The sequence below is a fragment of the Myotis brandtii genome, unplaced genomic scaffold (genome assembly GCF_000412655.1).
Source record: "Myotis brandtii unplaced genomic scaffold, ASM41265v1 scaffold684, whole genome shotgun sequence".
Lineage (NCBI taxonomy): Eukaryota > Metazoa > Chordata > Mammalia > Chiroptera > Vespertilionidae > Myotis > Myotis brandtii.
In genome coordinates this window covers 649,720-669,192 of record NW_005370673.1, presented here as the reverse complement: position 1 = coordinate 669,192, position 19,473 = coordinate 649,720, and the positions used below count along the sequence as shown (strand labels likewise).

The 19,473-nt window shown below is 45.8% G+C and overlaps 2 protein-coding genes and 1 pseudogene across 2 annotated transcripts in view; 1 reads left to right on the top strand and 2 right to left on the bottom strand.

Annotated features, from left to right (window-relative positions):
- CENPP (centromere protein P) overlaps positions 1-19,473 on the bottom strand; it is a 222,340-nt gene that overhangs the window by 51,053 nt on the left and 151,814 nt on the right. The gene's annotated exons all lie outside the window — the stretch shown is intronic.
- Positions 1-19,473, top strand: part of ECM2 (extracellular matrix protein 2, female organ and adipocyte specific) — a 69,960-nt gene that overhangs the window by 34,201 nt on the left and 16,286 nt on the right. Inside the window, exons 4-7 of the mRNA XM_014529513.1 lie at positions 1-52; positions 1,874-2,335; positions 4,422-4,537; positions 6,169-6,304. The exon at positions 1-52 is cut by the window's left edge and continues 34 nt beyond it. Coding sequence (XP_014384999.1) covers positions 1-52; positions 1,874-2,335; positions 4,422-4,537; positions 6,169-6,304 — 766 coding nt within the window. The remainder of the gene's footprint in view (positions 53-1,873; positions 2,336-4,421; positions 4,538-6,168; positions 6,305-19,473) is intronic.
- Positions 13,396-14,969, bottom strand: LOC102247514 (annotated as a pseudogene).

Sequence of the window (19,473 nt, the reverse complement as noted above, 5' to 3'; positions counted from 1 at the left end):
CAGCGCGCGGCCACCCCCGAGGGCGAGTGCTGCCCGGTCTGCTTGGACTCTGGTATAAACGTTCAGCCCAAAATATCACATGCGACTCAGCCTTGCCCTCCCCTGTTTACTTGCACTTGCTCTAATTTATGATAAAGTGGTCGTCAGAATACTTAAACTATTGGCACAATGATGACAGGCATAGAAATTACTTGGGAATAATACGGGAGGACAGGCATAAGCGCTCAATTCGAGCTGCGGGAAGGAGGCGGTGGGCCCCGCAGCCGCGCTGAGAGGCCGTGAAGGGTGCGGGCAGCCCGAGGTCCCTGCCCTGTGTGCCGAGGCCTGCCGGCTCCTACTGCTCGCTCCCTGTGGCACAGCGATTAGCCCAGACGCAGAGGAAGAACTCGGTGAGCAGGGAGGCTGGTCTGCGTCCGGAGCGTGTCCCGCTCGGGGCTGCTGGGCCCAGGGTCACCAGGCGGCTTTGTCGGCTGCTCACTGTCCCAGGGTCCCTGGAGGTTCATCCCTGAGGGAGGAGAGGCCCCTCAGGAGAGAGGCCAGCTCTCCCCAAGCCAGCCTGGCCCAGCCTTTTGAAATACAAACCCAGGGAAGTAGGCACGAGAGGCACTGGGGTGTTGTTTCCTCATCTGTGGTCAAGGGTGATCACAGGCAGGTCTCCTGCCAGGAAGAACTTCAGAATATTTAGAAACTGTACTTTGGTGGATACTACCAACTATTTCACTAAGGTATTATGACTTTTAAAGTGTTAGAAAATAAGTGTTTAATAAAATTGACTCCTTGGGGGGTGAAACATAAAACTTATAAAGATTCAGAAATTCTCATTTTTCAAAGGAGCTGAATTATTCCTAAAATGCTGTAGTTATTTTGGAAAAATAAACTTGGGTATACAGGAAGGATTTTAAATGTTTTAATATGACAGCTTTAGCTTCCTTCGGCTCATTTTTTTCTATTCTCCTTTTGTATTTTCTGCTAAAGATGTGAAAAAATAACTCAAACACTTTATATTATATACTGAATTGAAATCTTAAGTAATCCTTCAAATAATTATTCTTTGAGTTCTTCTAGGGATGATTTGTTTAGTATTAAATGAAGGCAAGGAGAGGCTGAATACATAGTTTTATGTATTTGATGGAAGGAAGCCTGGACACTGAGCTCACTCCTTCCTAGAACTCCCAGAGGGCGAGGCTGCAGTGCCAGCCACGCCTGCCCGCCTTTAGCAAACAGTGACAGCTAATCCCGCTGTGGACCAGCTGTGCACTGCACGCTATTTCTGCTCTTATCGCCATGTAGTAGTACACAGGGCTCTCATGTGTATCTCGGTTAGTTAAGCCAGATGTTTTCTGTAAGTCTCAAGAAGCAAAATGATTTCAGTAGAGTCCAGGAGAAAAAATGACCTTTCTAGCAAAGGGTGCTTTTAGACTCATGGAGCTGAAAGGAAATTGGGAAAAAAAATAATAAATCTATAAACAAAAGCCAATTTCACTACCATACGCCTGAGAGTGCACACATTCTTGCCTTATCAACAACCCCACTAATAAACAACGGGGCTACTTATCATTTTGCACCCCTTGTAGTTACCAGGGAGAACGAAATAGTAAAACCTCAGGTAAAACAAAAATTGTCTATAATAGATCTTACAGCATAGAAATAGTTACTATTAAAACTATTCAAGCAAAAATTTTAAGCTGCATTTCATGTGTAAACTGCACTCAAACACCTGGAGGGATACTCACTAGCCTCCCTTTGCTATGACTCTTCTTTTATTCATATCACAATGTGCCCTGCTGCCTCCTCCGTGCATGGTCGGAGCCTCCTACTCGCTATCAGTGCTAGAGCGTTAATGACAGAACTGACTTTTCTGGTGATTCTTCAGAACGAAGAGAACCTCCTAATTCACATCATCGGCAGCGGCCACCTCCTTGGGTGAAACTGGACCAAGCATTGAGAAAAGAGGAGCTTCCGGCTGAGGAGGCTGAAGGAATGAAAGAAACTGAAGACAGGGAGCAAAAGAAAATGAGCCCGGAACCTGGGGACAGAGGAAGACTTCCTGGCCAGGGGCAGCGCAGCAGGGCTGAGCAGAGGCCTGGAGAGGAGGGCAGGCAGGCGCGTCCCCACGGAAACACAGCCAGGGAGGTGGAGGAGGAGGAGGAGGAGGAGGAAACCAGAGGTGTGTTACGGGTGCTGTCCCAACTCCCAGCCGGTGCTCCTCCCAGACGCAGGCCAGCTCTGCCCAGTGGGTGCTCTCTGTCCTACAGGACCATCAGCTGCAACGATGCAGACCTCGCCCAGATACCACCGCTGGCAGCACCCGAGGTAACAAGCCTGGAGCTTGCTGGTAAGAGATGTCGATGTCCATTTCATTTTTAGCTTTAAAAGTAAATAACTCATTCCCCTATGAGTGTTATATTTTAATCTCGTAATATAAATGGATTCTAAACAGACTATTTTCGCAATCTTTAAACGCAAACGTTGCAGAAGAGGTAGGTGTTTTACTACAGTATAGCATAATTGGATGTAAAGCAGAGTCCTCCAAATCCAACCATGATTTCTCATGGACTTCTTTAAAAAAAAATGTTTTTATTGACTTCAGAGAGGGGAAGGGAGAGGGAGATAGAAACATCAATGATGAGAGAGAATCACTGATCTGCTGCCTCCTGCATGGCCCCTACTAGGGATCGAGTCTGCAACCCGGGCATGTGCCCTGACCTGGAATCAAACTGTGCCTTCCTGGTTCATGGGTCAACACTCAACCACTGAGCCATGCCGGCCCGGCTGGACTTCTTTCTTAAAGTCAGCTTTACTGAGGGTAACTTTCATGGAGTTAAACTTATTTTTAGCATGGTACTGAGTTTTGAGACATGCATATAGTCAGGTAACCTCTGCCCAATTCTTCATGTCCCTCTGTTCACAAGCCCTGGCCACCAGGATGTGTCTGTGTCTGTAGTTTAGACGTTTCCAGACATCATGAGAACGGGGTCACTAGGCACACGGCCTCCTTAGCTGGCTTCCCCCATCACACTGCTTTCGGGGTCATCCAGGCTGTTGCATTTGGTCAGCATCTTGCCCTCCCTACTGCTGAGAGCTGTCTGGATGAACCGGTGGTATCAGCTGAGGCATCTGGAGTGTTTCCAGTTGGGGGCAGTTCTGTGGTTATGAACACCCACATACAGATGTCTGTGGAGACCCCGTTTCCTTCTCCCTGGAGTACGTGCCAGGAGTAGGACCACTAAGTGACACAGAGATGCATTTAACGGTCCTGTCAGCCGTTCTCCCTCATGTTAGCTATTCTGGTGGACATGGATGGTCCCGACCTTCTACTCCTGTGTTTATAGGGCCACCTGAAAAGGTCCTTAGTGGAGGAACAGCATGACCAGGTTTGGTGTGGCTGGCTGGCAAGGAGGCTGGGCCAAATGGACAATGGTGATATGGCCCATGAGGGGTGGCCCTGCAGATGCAGGGGCCGCAGGGGCCACAGGGTCTGAATGGGGTTTCAGACATCCTGGGGGAAATCACAGCAACAAACTACCATCAAAATAATAAATGATGATATAACATCATTTATACTCAACAGGAAAAGTCTGACACCTTTGCTCAGGATGGCCAGTCTGTGACAGACCCCCCCGGACACCATGCTCTTGTGACCCCAGCAAAGCCCCTCCTGTGCCCGCGTGCCAGATGTCCCACAAGAAAGCTTGGTTTGCGAAAGTCTAGTCTTATGATGGTGAATGGCCGGTGCACACACGGTCTTGGTTTTGCAGGAAGGTCACGTTTGGTTTATATTGTGCTTACTCTATCTGGGAAGCTCATTTTCTGAGTTTAAAACCACTGACTACTGTACTTAACCAAGTGTCAAAACAAAACCCCATAAAGTTAAGGCCCGTAGGAACTTCTGTAGGTCTCAGTCATGGGAGCAGAACCTCGGATCTGGAGGTGATGAGATTATCTCCCCATGCCGCTGATTTAGGGACTGAGCCTGGTGCTCCAGAAAGGCAATCGACACACCCACAATGTCGTTGATTAATTGCAGGGTTATAGTTGTGAGCCAGGGCCTAAGAAATGCCAATGGGAAAAGATGAAGAGCTATAAAAACCATAACCTTCTAGAAACCATCTGTCATACGATGCCCAATGCTCACAGCATGGTCTAGCAACTACACTCTGGATGCTTTAAGCAGCTTTATCTAAAACCTGAGGTATAGAGCATGGCAAGTCCTTAGAGTGCACGTTCTGACTCTGTGAAACAGGGGAGCCCCAGTCGTTTACTTTTCTAAATGTGCATCCGCTGATGTGATATACCTCCCGGAGGCCCATGCTGTGAGTATTGCTTTTTCATACAGAGAATACTCTCGTTTGCTCTCTGTGCAAGTGCACGTGTGTGTATGTATTGGCACATCGGTCTAAAACACAACTGTCCTGTCCTAGGCAATTCCATCACCTCCATTCCCGATGAAGCATTTAATGGACTACCGAATTTGGAAAGGCTTGATTTGAGCAAAAATAGTATCACCTCTTCAGGCATAGGTCCAGAAGCATTCAAGGTAAACCCACGTTCTGATTTGTCACAATCTATTTAGATTGCTTTCCCATGACTGGCACTGGCAGTGGTGGAGATGGGGAAGAGAGGAAAAGCTGAACGTTTACCTGGTAGCATTCGCCTAAGTGGAGAAACTTTCTTCCCTCATGTCCCTAAACTGTATTGAAGCTTTACCTTGAATAGAGCCTGTTATGTCACATGTGTCTGGCTGTCATACCCTTAGAGCACCAGACACCGCACCAATAACAAAATAAATGTATTAAATTTATAGAGTAGTTTTCCCCCACGTCGCTGAGAACATGTGCGTGAGGTGCTCCAGGGAGGAAGGGCAGGATCTGGAAGCTTCCCGAACGCTGGGCGGCAGCGCATGTGAGCCCCTGCTCTGGGCCGGGCAGCACTGATGAAGGGACACGTTAGCAAGAGGGCGTCTGAAAACACAAATGAACTCGGGGTTCAGGTTGGGAAAAGAAGAGGGAAGAAGATGGGAAACAGCACAGAATAAATTTCTGAAAGACTCAGATTTGATATTTTTTTCTCTAAAAAGCAGAAAAGAAGAGAGGATCAAGGAATTTCAGAGAAACAAATGCAGAAGCAGGAAAGGAGACGGCTGTGTGTACACAATACTCACAAATAGGTGTGCTTGCAGAAGCCCCAGCACCAATACCACAGTCACTGGGTCAAACTGCCCCCTCGGGCAGGCCTGTCCCCTCCTTGCACAGCTCCCTCTGAGGCACACAGTTCCTGGCTCACACCCCCATTCAGGGCTGGCAGGTGAGAAGGTCCACACTCACACACAGACTGAGTGCCCCGCAGGCTAGCTGTCCTGATCAAAACCTGGGCACCCATGCACTCCTGGTATTGGATAAAAAGGAAGACATTGTAGGAAGTCACCTTCTCTTCCTGTTTGGGGGTTTCTATCCCAAACTGCTCACATTGGGCTCTGAACCCACTAACGTGAGTCGTCCACGTGGCCCCACTCAAACCCGCCAGCTGCAGTGCTCAGCGCGGGCAGCCAGGCAGTGCCGCCAACCAGCAGCTTCGGGTGGAGACGCCCCCCTCACCCCATCAAAACCGTGAGGGTGCCATAGAGCAATGGCTTGTGATGCCTGACCACTCCATGTGGAAGAATCTGCTCCATCATTAGTGCTATTATAATTCTGCTTCTATTAATGAACAGAAAACTGAGTTTTACAAATACATTGACAGGGTTCAAATTGCTGTCCTGACACCAGCACTCATGAGGGACTCAGGCCCCTGCACTAGTATGTCATACAGAGAAAACTCGCATACGGAGAGTTTTAATAACCGTGTGTCTGCTGCTGAGAAGGTGGAAACCCAAGATCTAGCAAAATATAACCAACCCAGTGCGGTAGGAGATTTCTCTCGTTTCCGTGGCCACAGTAACGTGTGACAGATCCCTATGGCGAGTGGAACATGACTGCCTAGTGTGGCTGAAAGTGCCTGGAATAAACACTCATAGGACCGACATCTGCATGGCAGGGAGAAGATGGGGACCCCCATCTAAACCCCAGTAAGTCAGGCTTAGAGGCATAACTGCAGCTAACTGAACATTAAAGTGAGATGTACTGGACACCTGTGCCAGATGAAATAGTAATCTGAGATTTGCTTTTTCAGCATTTGAAGAAGTTGGTGCACCTGAATATGAATGGAAACAGCCTGGCAGAGCTTCCTCCGGAGCTGCCACCTACATTGGAAGAACTCAGAGTCAGTGAGAACAAGCTTCGCGCTATCGATGAAGAACGCTTGTCAGGTACCAAGCATGCGCTTGTAACGTGTCCATGTACCTCTCTGTCACCTGGGGGAATTTTATTTGTGGTATTGCCGGATGAATAGCTGGCAAGGTTTTTTAGGTCACTTTACCATTTAAATGGAGACACCTGGTTTTAATATTGATTAGTGTAACTTCTTAAAATGTATTTTAAACTGCCCATTGTCTTAACAAGTCCTCTACATGGAAATAAAACCTCAATGACTTCAGGTCCTCATCATCTACAAACAGTGACTGAGTTCAAGACCTGTAACACCCTGAGCGACACTAACTTCCCACACAGCCACGTGTGGGTGCTGTCGGGACAGAGGCCTGTGCCGGTGGTGGTGACGCTGCACCAGGGCTGGGACGGTCTCCTCATTGCTCCTGCATGCGCAGTGCACGCACCTCAGCCCACTGCCTGCACACATTTCGCTACTATAATCTGTCATATGTTGGCATATAGACTCTGTATCACATGAGCAAGTGGGCACAGGCAGTCCATGCAGTCTCTCTGGCCCGAGCACACGGTGGAGGATGCCAGGTGTGTGGCTGCAGGGCAGCCCGGCTCTCCTACGGGTGGGTGTTAGGGAAGGGCCCGCGGTCCATGCATCTGATACACCTAGAACTGACTCTGCTTGTGGTTGTTTCTGGACAAGCTGGAGAGCTGAAGTTGTCATATGATCTATATATATGTAAAAGGCTAAGCGACCCTCCGACCCACTGACCAACCGTACAGTAGGTATGACGCGCACTGATCACCCGGGGCGGGGCAGACGCTCAATGCAGGAGCTGCCAAGCGACAGCAACTTCGCAGAGTGTCCTCTCCCACTCCGGGACCCCTCGGGGGATGTTGGGGAGCCGCTTTCAGCCCAATCCCCGCAGGCCAGGCTGAGGGACCCCACCTGCCGGAGGCCCCGCTCACTCTATAGACACCCTTTGAGCCCTGGTGCCGCCCCAGGTGCAGCCAGCCTGCCAGCTGGGGAGGGACCGTAGGAGGTTGGCTCCAGGGCACGTCCGGCCCCTCTTGCCCAGTCCTGCCCTGCAGGACTAATTAATTTCCTTTCAATGTCACTAGTGAACTCTATAAAAAGAGGCAGTATTATATTTAGCTTTTTCAGGAACTCTAGCTAATGTCTTTGATTAGATTATGGTTTACTTTAAGACTAACTGGCAAGTTTTTTGTTTTATCTTCCTAACAGTCTAATGTAGCTCTTGAGGTATAGTGCTCAACACTTTTTATTTGATCTGAAATATACTTATCATGTTCATGTATCTTTTTAAAAATATATATTTTTATTGATTTCAAAGAGGAAGAGAGAGGGAGAGAGAGAGAAACATCAATGATGAGAGAGAATCATTGATCGGCTGCCTCCTGCACGCCCCACACTGGGGATCGAGCCCGCAACTCAGGCATGTGCCCTTGACCGGTATCAAACCTGGAACCCTTCAGTCTTCAGTCCGATGCTCTATCCACTGAGCCAAACCGGCCAGGGCATGTTCATGTATCTTGATAAACCAAGACTTTAAAGGAATAAAACAATTCAATTATTTCCTTTCATTCCTAAAAAACTTCATAGGAAGAAAACAGTTCTGATGATGGGAAAACAATAATGAGAATTGCCAAATCTGAGGATTCCAGAGTTATGGAAATACTCTATTTCCAGATGAGTTTCAGGGTACACAAGAAAAACATTAATAAGCACAAATTTTGATGGGCTTTTTAATGTGGAAAAGATATTAGAAAATTCAATTTCTAACTGCTAGAAATTAAAACAGACCAAAGTAACACTTAATTTAGAAGAAGTGTACTAGGGGCTGTGTGTGAATTACATGTGAAATCATGTAATTGTGTTGTCACATGACATGTTATAAAACCTAAGTCCACATTTAGAAAATGCTATCGTACATTCCTGCAACTGCTTTTCTCCTCCTCTCCCTCATGAACAGATGCTCCCTCCTCCCCAGGAGGGACAGTCCGGGGAGCTGCCGCCTGTATGGGGGCGCGAGGAGGCACTCCTCTGCCACCCCCCAGGCCCTGCGCTTCTGTGTGGCTGTGTTCTGAGCCCTGGCCAGTGCTAACCACTCAGGCTGGGTTCTCTCTCTCTCTCTCTCTCTCTCTCTCTCTCTCTCTCTCTCACACACACACACACACACACACACACACACATTTCTTTTAATTAATTTTAGAGAGGAAGGGAGAGGGAGCGAGAGATAGAAACATCAATGATGAGAGACAGGCCAGCTGGGCCTGGGTTCTCTCCTCAGTGCTGCAGCCCTGGAAACTGCTCAGCTCCTGAGTCCTGCTGCCCCTGCAGGTTGGGCTGACAGGCAGAGAGCTGGGCGGGCCTGCGCGCCAAGGCACCAAGGCCGTCCCCAGTGCTGTCTGCTTGCTCCCGCTCCCAGGAAGCCTGGCTGGGCCATCAGGGCCTGCTGTCTTCCATTCTCTCCGGAGGCGGGGTGTCACCAGGACGTCCAGGTTCCGGGTTCTGTAGAGTTCCAGGGAAACAGGGAGACAGACACTTCAGAGAGATGCAGCATGAGCAAAAGCGTGGAGGAAAGGAAGAACCTGGACACCACAGGCTGCACGCAGGGCCTGCCTGTCAGCTGGGATGCAGGGGTGATGGGCTTGAGGAGGTGCAGGAACTGGACAACCAGGAGCTGCGGCCTGTGCTGGCCCTGAGAGCTCCCTGGATGGGATGCTGAGATCTGCATGCCCACGTGGGAGAGAGTTACCTCTACAATTGAGAAGCAGGAATAGAAGGGCAGAGAGGAACAGCAAGGGAAAACCGATGGATTGAAAACATGCCTGTCCACACCTATAACCTGTCATGCTGTCCCCCTCAACAGGAATGACCTCCTGCCAATGTCCTGCTAACAAATCCCCTTTCTGCCCCCATCTAACCTACACGTTTTAATCTTTTCTAACTCTATCCAGTTTGCTGTTACAGACAGTAACACACATACTGTGTTTCCTATATATACATTATACGGATAAATGAGAGAATTATTGCAAAATGATGCATAGTACCATAAGTTTGCATCGCGTATTAGGTTTCTCTCTTCTGAGGTAATGAAATAACCATTAGTCGACTTCTGTTACCTGTTTTTGACTGGAAAACTTCTATTAAAAGCGCAAGCCTGAAGATAAATATGCTGGATTCTCAGGATCTTCAGTTTTGAAAATTAAAGAAAATATGAGGAACTACAATCACTTATTAAGTTTACTGGTTGGCCTTACAAATTCCCGTCTCCAGTCCTTCAACAGACCCTGAACACCACCATCCAATCACATCTGCTGCTGTCTCCTCAGGGTGCCCCTAGCATCTGTGGTCTGGACTCCAGAGAGCATTGTCTTGCTTCTCTGACAGGCCAAAAAGGAGGAAATGGATTGCACAGAGCATTTAGGGTGATGGCCGTGACTTGAGTTGAATATGAAAACATCCCCTATTCTGGAAATCTTAACCATTGAAAAAACTCCAAAGTTACACCCTGAATATCTGACTCAGATGCCTCTGGCAATCATTATTGCTGAGCTGCTCATGATTTTTTTATAATTTTAAAAAATTATAAACAGTATAACAGATGGCCCCCATTTGCACCTGATACCCCCTTCCCACCCAGCCCCTGGCCCTACCCAGGAATCATTATACTATTGTCTGAGTCCTAGGGCTATGCATATATGCATATTACATTTTTGGTTAATCTCTTTCCGTTTCTTCCATCCCCAAGATCTGTCAGTCTGGATCTATTTTGCTCGTCAGTTTATTTTGTTCATTAGATTCTACATATAAGTGAGATTGTGTGATACTTGTCTTTCTCTGATTGGCTTATTTTGCTTAGCATACTCTCCAGGTCCCTCCACACTGTTTCAAAGATAAGAGATCCTACCTGTTTTTATAGCTGCACTACAGGCCTAGTGCATGAAACTTGTGTTCGGGTAGGGTCCTTAGGCCTGGCCGGCAATCAGGGCCGATCTGCAGGGCGACCAGTGGGTTGACTGGGGGGCCCCACTCACACCTGACTTGGCTGGCCTGGGGCCTGCAGGCTGGGGGCAGCTCCTCCATTAAGCGTCTGCCCCCTGGTGGTCAGTGTGAGTCATGGCGACTGGTCATTCCGCCAGTTCGGTCAATTTGCTTATTAGGCTTTTATTACATAGGATAGTATTCCATTGTGTAAATAAACCCCTTTTTTTGTTTTTTAATCCACTCATCTATTGATGGGCACTTGGACTATTTGCAGATCTTAGTGATTGTAAATTGTGTTGCTATGAACATAGGGGTGTATATATTTCTGATTGGTGTTTCAGGATTCATAGGATATGATCCCAGAAGTGGGATCAGGGGTGGCTCAGTGCAGCAATTCCATATTTAGTTTTTTGAGGAAGCTCTATACTGTTTTCCACAGAGGCTGCACCTGTCTGCATTCCCACCAGCAGTGTACGAGGGTTCCCTTTTCTCCACATCCTCACCAGCACTTGATTTATTGATGGTAGTCATTTTAACAGGTGTGAGGTGATATCTCATCGTTGTTTTAACTTGCATCTCTCTGATGATCAGTGACTTTTGAGCATTGTTTCATCTGTCTCTTGGCCTCTGTATGTCCCCTTTGGAGAAGTCTCTATTTAGGTCCTTTGCCCATTTTTAATTGGATTGTTTGTCTTCCTTTTGTTAAGTTGTATGAGTTCTTTATATATTTTCGAGATATGTTCTCTCATACAGTGGGTTCCCTTTTCAATTTGATGGTGTGTGTGTGTGTGTGTGTGTGTGTTTTTTTTTTTTTTTGCTGTACAGAAGCTTTTCAGTTTGATGTAGTCTCATGTGTTTATTTTTTCCTTTGTTTCTCTTACCCTAGGAGACGTACTAGTGACAATTCTGCCATACGAGATGTCTGAGATTTTTGCTGCCTATGGTTTCTTCTACGACCTTTATGGTTCCACTAGACGCCTGATGCACAAAATTCATGCAAGGGGTTCAGCCCTTGCAGCCCTGGCTGCTGCCACCCTCTGCAGGATGATCGATCTCAGAACCCTCCCCTCCACAGATAGCCCCGCAGAGGGTGGCAGCAGCTGGGGCTGCGAGGGCTGAGGCAGCCGGGGCCCTGCCCACTGGTTATTCCGGAAGGTTGTTCCAGAAGGTTATTCTGCCATCCAGTCTAATTAGCATATTAGCTCTTTATTATATAGGGTGACTTGCATTTAAGTCTTTTATCAATCTTGAGTTTATCCTTGTGGATGGGATAAGTAGGGGGAGTAGTTGCATTTTTTAATGTCCCTGTCCAATGATTCCAGCACCATTTATTGAAGAGACTCTTTATTTTTGTATGCTCTTGCCTCTTTTGTCAAATATTAATTGACTGTAATGGCTTGCATCAATTTCTGGGGTCTCCATTCTGTTCCAATGGTCTTTATGCCTTTTCTTGTGCCAGGACCAGGCTGTTTTGATTACAATGGCTTTATAGTATAGTTGTGATCTCTCCAACCTTGTTCTTCTTTCTCAGGATTGCTGTGACTACTGGGGGTCTTTCTTGGTTCCATATAATTTTTGGATTATTTGTTCTAGATCTGTGAAATATGCTGTTGGTATTTTAATAGAGATTATATTGAATCTATAGATTACTTTGGGTATTATGGACATTTTAATGATATTAATGCATCCAATACATGTACACTGTATATACTTCCACTTTTTTGTATCTTCATTTCTTTTTTCAGTGTCCTATAGATTTCCAAGTATAGGTCTTTTACCTCTTTGGTTAAGTTTATTACAAGGTATCTTATTTTTGTTGTTGCAATGGTAAATGGGATTCTTTTTTAAGTTTCTATTTCTGCTAGTTCATTAGTGGTGTATAAAAATGCCACTGATTTCTTGCTGTTAATTTTGTATCCTGCTACTTTGCCCAATTTCTTTATTAAGTCTAGTAGATTTTTAGTGGAGTCTTTAGGATTTTCTATGTTCAATGTCATGTCACCTGCAAATAATGACAGTTTTAGCTCCTTCTTTCCAATTTCGATACCTTTTATTTCTTCTTCTTGTCTGATTTCTGTGGCTAGGACTTCCAGTACTACGTTAAATAAGAATGGCAAAAGCGGAGATCCCTGTCTTGTTCCTGTTCTTAGGGGAAATGGTTTTAATTTTTGTCCAATTGAGTATGATGTTGGCAATAGATTTGTCATATATGACCTTTATTATGTTGAGGTGGATTCCTCTATTCTCACTTTGCTGAAAGTTTTCTAAAAAAAAAATGGATGTTTTATTTTGTCTAATGCTTTTTCTATATTTATTGATATGATCATGTGATTTTTTGGACTTCATTTTGTTAATGTGATATATCACATTTATTGATTTGCAAATATTGTACAGCTTTGCATCTCCAGAATAAACCCCACTTGGTCATGGTGTATGATCTTTATAAAGTATTGCTGGGTCTGATTTGCTAATATATGGTTGAGGATTTTAGCATCTGAGATTATCAGGGATATTGGCCTGTAATTTTCTCTTTGTACAACCTTTATCAGGTTTTTAAATTAGGATAATGCTGGCCTCATAAAAGGAGCTTGGAAATATTCCTTCCTCTTGAGTTTTTTGAAATAGTTTGAGGAGGATAGGTGTTAATTTTTCTTAGAATGTTTGATAAAACTCCCCTGTGAAGCCTTCTGAGCCATGCTTTTATTTGCTGTGAGTTTTTTATTTTTATTACTGCTTCAATTTCTTTAGTTGTTATCGGCCTATTCAGTTTTTCTGATTCTTCCTGATTGAGTTTTGGAAGATTGTATGTTTCCAGAAATTTTTCCATTTCACTCAGTTTATCCAGTTTGTTGGCATATAGTTGTTTATAGTATTTTCTTACAATCCTTTGTCTTTCTGTGGTATCAATTGTTAGTTTTTTTCCCCCCTCTATTTATTTGAGCCCTCTCTTGTTTCTTTTTTTTTTTTCTCATTAAACTCTGTTATTTTAATGGGTCTCAAAATTCTGTGACAGATTTTTGGTCATGTTGTTTCCATTAAAAAGTACTGATTTTAAAAACTAATAACTTAAAAACTGCCACACACACAAAAGAACCAAATGGTCCACAAAACATTCTCCTTTCCTTCTGAAGGTTTTACGATGCATTATAATCATTAACCAGTCTTTTACTATTAAACTTAAATGGCCAATTGAGACAAACAGTTCTGAGACTGTTCTTCCACCACTGATTAAGGCTGGGGTGGCAGGTGTTGGAAATAATATTCATTTAGCCTTCTGAGCTTTCTGGGCAGACTTGGTGACTTTGCCAGCTCCAGCTGCCTTCTTGTCCACTGCTTTGATGACACCCACAGCAACTGTCTGTCTCATGTCACGAACAGCAAAACGGCCCAGAGGAAGGTAGTCAGAGAAGCTCTCAACACACATGGCCTTGCCAGGAATCATATCAACGATGGCAGCATCACCAGATTCCAAAAACTTGGGGCCATCTTCCAGCTTTTTCCCAGAACGATGATTAATCTTCTTCAGCTCAGCAAATTTGCAAGTAATGTGAGCTGTGTGACAATCCAGCACAGGTGTATATCCAGCACCGATTGGGCCTGGGTGGTTCAGGATAATCACCTGAGCTGTGAAGCCAGCTTCTTCCCCTGGTGGGTCCTTTTTGCTGTCACCAGCCACATGGCCTCGGCGAGCATCTTTGACAGACACGTTCTTGACGTTGAAGCCCACATTGTCCCCAGGAAGAGCTTCACTCAAAGCTTCATGGTGCATTTCCACAGGCTTCCCTTCCGTTGTAATGTTGACTGGAGCAAAGCTGACCGACCACCTGCCGGGTTTGAGAACACCAGTCCCCACTCGGCCCACAGGGACAGGACCAATACCACCAATTTTGCAGACATCCTGGAGGGGCAGACGCAGGGGCTTGTCAGTTGGACGAGTTGGTGGCAGGATGCAATCCAGAGCTTCAAGCAGTGTGGTTCCACTAGCATTGCCATCTTTACGGGTGACCTTCCATCCCTTGAACCAAGGCATATTAGCACTTGGCTCCAGCATGTTGTCACCATTTCAACCAGAAATGGGCACAAATGCTACTGTGTCAGGGTTGTAGCCAATTTTCTTAATGCAGGTGCTGACTTCTTTAACAATTTCCTCCTATCTTTTCTGGCTGTAGGGTGCTCAGTGGAATCCATTTTGTTAACACCAACAATCAGCTGTTTCACACCCAGTGTGTAGGCAGAGGGCATGCTCACGGGTCAGCCCATTCTTGGAGATGCCTGCTTCAAATTCACCACCACCAGCAGCAGCAATCAGGACAGCACAGGCAGCCTGAGATGTGCCTGTAATCATGTTTTTGATGAAGTCTCTGTGCCCGGGGGCATCAATGATGGTCACATACTTGCTGGTCTCGAATTTCCACAGGGAGATGTCAATGGTGATACCATGCTCATGTTCAGCTTTCAGTTTATCCAAGACCCAGGCATACTTGAAGGGGCCCTTCTCCATCTCAGCAGCCTCCTTCTCAAATTTCTTGATGGTTCTCTTGTCGATGCCCCCACATTTGTAGATCAGATGGCCAGCAGTGGTAGACTTGCTGGAATCTACGTGTCCAATGACGACGATGTTTATGTGAGTCTTTTCCTTTACCATCTTGGGTTTGAGTTACTGGTGGTTTTCCCGACACCTGTGTTCTGGCAGCAAACCCGTTGCAAAAAAGCCCCTCTCTTGTTTCTTGTTGAGTCTGGCTAATGGTTCATCAATCTTGTTTATGTTTTCAAAGAAGCAGCTCTTGGTTTCATTGGTGTTTTGTATTTTTTATTTTTTTTAGTCTCTATATTATTAATTCTGCCCTGATCATTATTTCCTTCCTTCTACTTTCTCTGGGCTTTTCTTGTTCTCTCTCTCGTTCTTTTAGTTCTAGGGTTATATACTTTATTTGAGCTTTTTTGTTTGTTTGTTTCTTGAAGTAGGCCTGTAATGCTATGAACTTCCCTCTTAGGACTGGTTTCACTGTGTCCAGTAGATTTTGGGTTGTTCTGTGTTTTCATTTGTTTTCAGGAAGTCCTTCCTTCCTTCCTCCCTTCTCTCTTTCTTGATCTCTTTGGTAACCCATTCATTGTTTAATAACATGCTATTTAGCCTTCATGTTTGAATGTATTTGTTTTTAGTGTGGTTGATTTCACTTCATGCCATTGTGATTTGAGAAGAGGCTTGATATGATTTCAATCTTCTTGTACTTGTAGAGCCTTACTTTGTGTCCTAGAATGTGGTCTACTTTGAGAATGTCCCACATGAGAAGAATGTATATTCTTCAGGTTTTGGATGAAATATTTGGTGAATGTCGATTAAGTCCATCTGATCTAGTGTATCATTTAAGGTCGCTGTTTCCTTGTTGATTTTTTTGTCTGGAACATCTATCCAGTGAAGTCAGTGGAGTGTTAAAGTTCCCTAACATGAATGTACTGCTTTCAATCTCTGCCCTAAAGTCTTCTGAGAGTTTAAACACACACACACACACACACACACATTTTAGGTGCTCCTATATTGGGTACATATATGTTTGCCAATGTTATTCTCTTGTTGGATTGATCCATTTAGTATTACGTAGTGATCTTTGTCTTTGTTTTGAAATCTGTTGTGTCAGATGTAAGTATTGCTACCCTTGCTCTATTTTTTTGTTTCCATTTGCATGGAAAAGTTTTTTCAATCCCTTCATTTTCAGTCTTTTTTTCTCAGATGGGTCTGTATAGACAGCATATATATGGGTCATGTTTTCTTATCTATTCAGCTATCTTATGTGTTTTGCTTTGAGGATTTAATACATTTAAGGTTATTATTGATACTTACTTACATATTGCAATTTTTATTCTTTTTTGCTATGTTCTCTTTCTCTCTGGCTCATTCTTCTTCTTTTAAATGTGTATTTTTATTGATGTCAGAGGAGAGGGATAGAAACATCAATGATGGAGAGAATCATTGATCGGCTGCTTCCTGCACGCCCCTACTGGGGATCAAGCCCACAACCCGGGCATGTGCTCTTGACTGAAATCGAACCCAGGACACTTCAGTCCACAGGCCAATGCTCTATCCACTGAGCAAAACCAGCTAGGGCTCTTTCTTCTTATTATTTCAGCAGTCCCTTTAACGTTTCTTGCAATGTTGGAAAGCTATTTATTTCACCATCTATTTTGAATGATAGTCTTGATGGATATAGTAATCTTGGTTTCAGATCTTAGCTTTTCATTACCTTGAATATGTCATACTATTCCCTTCTGGCCTGTAGTGTTTCTGTTGAGAAATCAGCTGACAGCCTTATGGGACCTCCTTTGTAGGTAACAAATTACTTTGTTCTTGCTGCCTTTATGATCCCCTCTATGTCTTTAATTTTTGACATTTTAATTATGATGTATCTAGGCGTGGGTGGTCCACTTTGGGTTGTTTGCGCTTGGGACTCTCTGTGCTTCCTGAATGTGTGACTTATTAATTTATTTATTTCCTTGCCCAAGGATATTTTTTCCACTGTTTTTCAGAGAGTGCAAGGGAGGAAGAGAGGGGGAGATAATCAGATGTGAGAGAGACACATTGATTGGTTGCCTCCCACGAGTATTGACCAGGGCCTGGGATCAAACCTGCAACCTAGATACATGACCATGAATGGGAATGAAACCTGTGACTCTTTGGTATGTGGGCTGATGTTTTACCCACTGAGCTACACTGGCCAGGGCTGAACATGTGTGACTTTTTCCTTCACCAGTTTAGGGAAATTTTCTGCCATATTTCTTCAAACAGGTTCTCTATCCCTGGCACATTTTTTTCCTCTTTTGATACTCCTATGTTGTGGATATTGTTACTTTTCATGGTGTCTCACAACTCCCTTAAACTGTCTCCTGTTTTTTAATTGCCTTCATTTCATTTAGTTCTCTTTCTGAAGATTCCTCCTGTTCTTTCATTTGAGGCCTATTTCTTTGTCCCCCCCATTAAAAAAAAATATTTGTTTCCTTGTGTTGGATAAGACTGCTATGCCTTCCAGTCTTGATGAAGTGGCCTTTCTGTGGGACACAGTGGTATAGTCTCCTTAATCTTCTGAGCTGGGTGCTCTAGTAATGACCCTTGTTTGGGTTTTATGGCCCTTCTGTTGTATTTGGGGCTTAATTGCTTTTGCCCCATTCGTGGGTGGGATTCGCCCTCAGGCTTGCTAATTGTGAGGCTCAACCAGAACCACATATTGCCAGCTGTTATACATGTGCTTACAGAACAAAGTAAGACTGAACTGAAAATAACATGAAAAAGAACCAACAACAAGAAAGACTGAAAAAGAAAAAGGAAAAGAAAGAAAAATACTAAGAGTTATAAGACCTAAAGAACTAGAGGGGGTGGGGTGGGAGGAGGGAACCAAAGAGAATATGGAAGAAAAAAGAACTTTGGATCTGGAGTTTGTGGAGCTCGCTGGATTTTGCTCTGCTGTTGTTGAGTCTGGCCCCTTGATGTGTCTGTCCCAGGCCTCCCGGTAGGTTCTCTTGTGAAGGTCAATGCGAATCGTTACCCTGTGAGGCCTTGGACACCAGACTGAAGCAGGCCCCAAGTAGTCCTGCAGCGAGGCTAGTAGCAGAGATGCTGGGTCTGCTTCAGGTCCCTGGTCTGAGATGCTCTCCCATCACCCATGGAATTGGGCCTTGAGGGGAAACTCTGGTCTTGGCCCGGATGGTTTGAACAGACTTGCATTGGAGGTGATTCCATGGTTTGGGGGGGGGGGGGCACTACCTGTCCTTCCAATGCTTCAGCTCTGCCTGGCTTGCTGGCACCCCTCAGCACCTCAAACAGGAGGAGATAAGAAAATCAGCCCCACTTGGTATTCCAATCTTTCAATGCCATGGGCCCCTGCTGGGTGGGGCCTCCACCCAGAATACGACCAGCCAGATGTCTGAGTCCCCTTGCCTCCAGACACAGCTGCACTGGGGCAGATGTGCACCCACAGCCGTCTCCCTCGCTCAGGTCACTGCAGGGCAGCACAGAACCAGCTGTTCTGCAGGTTGAGGAAGAGGAGCTCCCCCATGCTTGAGCCCCACTGTCCAGTCCCCATTGGCTCTCCTACAAAAGTTACTCCAGAAAATAAAGGGTCCCTCAGTTTTACTGCTGGGTCTGCCTGTTACACCCCTCTACTGGCACCAAGCTCTGCTGTGTGGCCCTTCCCACAGGCAAGGTCAGGGCTAACTTCCCTGGTGGGAATGCAGCTGGATGATGGCGCTGCTCTTTCCAGCAAGTCTTGGCCTCTCCCTCTGCCCGGAGCTCAGCTCCATGGCCCAACAGCACCCAGGGCAGAGGAGGCACAGCCCGCACACACAGCAGTCCCTGCCAACTTCTGGTGTGGGGTGTGCGGGCTCAACACTGAGCCGCATCTGCTCCTGGAACCCTGCTTACAAGGAGGATTCTGCAATATCCCCAAACCTGTTCCACACCTGCGGAGCTAGAAGCACCCCGGGCAGCAGGGTGGCAGTGGGGCGCAGATGGGGATGCACACACACTCGTGTGCTCACGCGCACGTGTGCGCACACACACACTCACCCTCCTACATGCTCTTAACACCCACATTCTCACCTTCACATGGGTCCTGTGCTATGTTCTCATCTAGCTGCCCATTCTTCTTTAAGCTTCCAATTAATTTGCATCCTACCACTCCTGAGGCCAAAAAAATCCTATCTAATAAAAGACAAAAGGGTCATTGACCTTACCTTCGCTACGCTTCCCATTGGCTAATCAGGGCGATATGCAAATTAACTGCCAAGAAAGATGGCGGTTAATTTGCATACATAGGCACAATGATGGGAGGCGAAAGGGGAAGGACGGAAGAACGGTGATCGGAAACCTAGGTGGCAGGCAAGAGCCGGGTGGCAGGACAAAGGCGGCCCTGGGGCCCGGGTGCCGCCTTGCCTGCGGCCCTGTGATCGCAATCTCGATCGGAGAGCTGGGGTGCAGGAAAGGCAGCACCCGGGCACCTCAGCACCTGACATGCAAAGGTCGGGGATGAAATGACTTTTCCCAACCACATCTGCAAATATCCTGGGGAAGGCATCACTGAAGAGTTCACAACAACTCTCTTACTTGGCAAGGAAGAAAAAAGTTGGCAACGGAAACAATCCCTTACATCAAAGTTAAGGTTCCTCTGAGTAAAAAAGAATATTTCCAACGTAAAGGAGGGAGCAGGCAAAAAT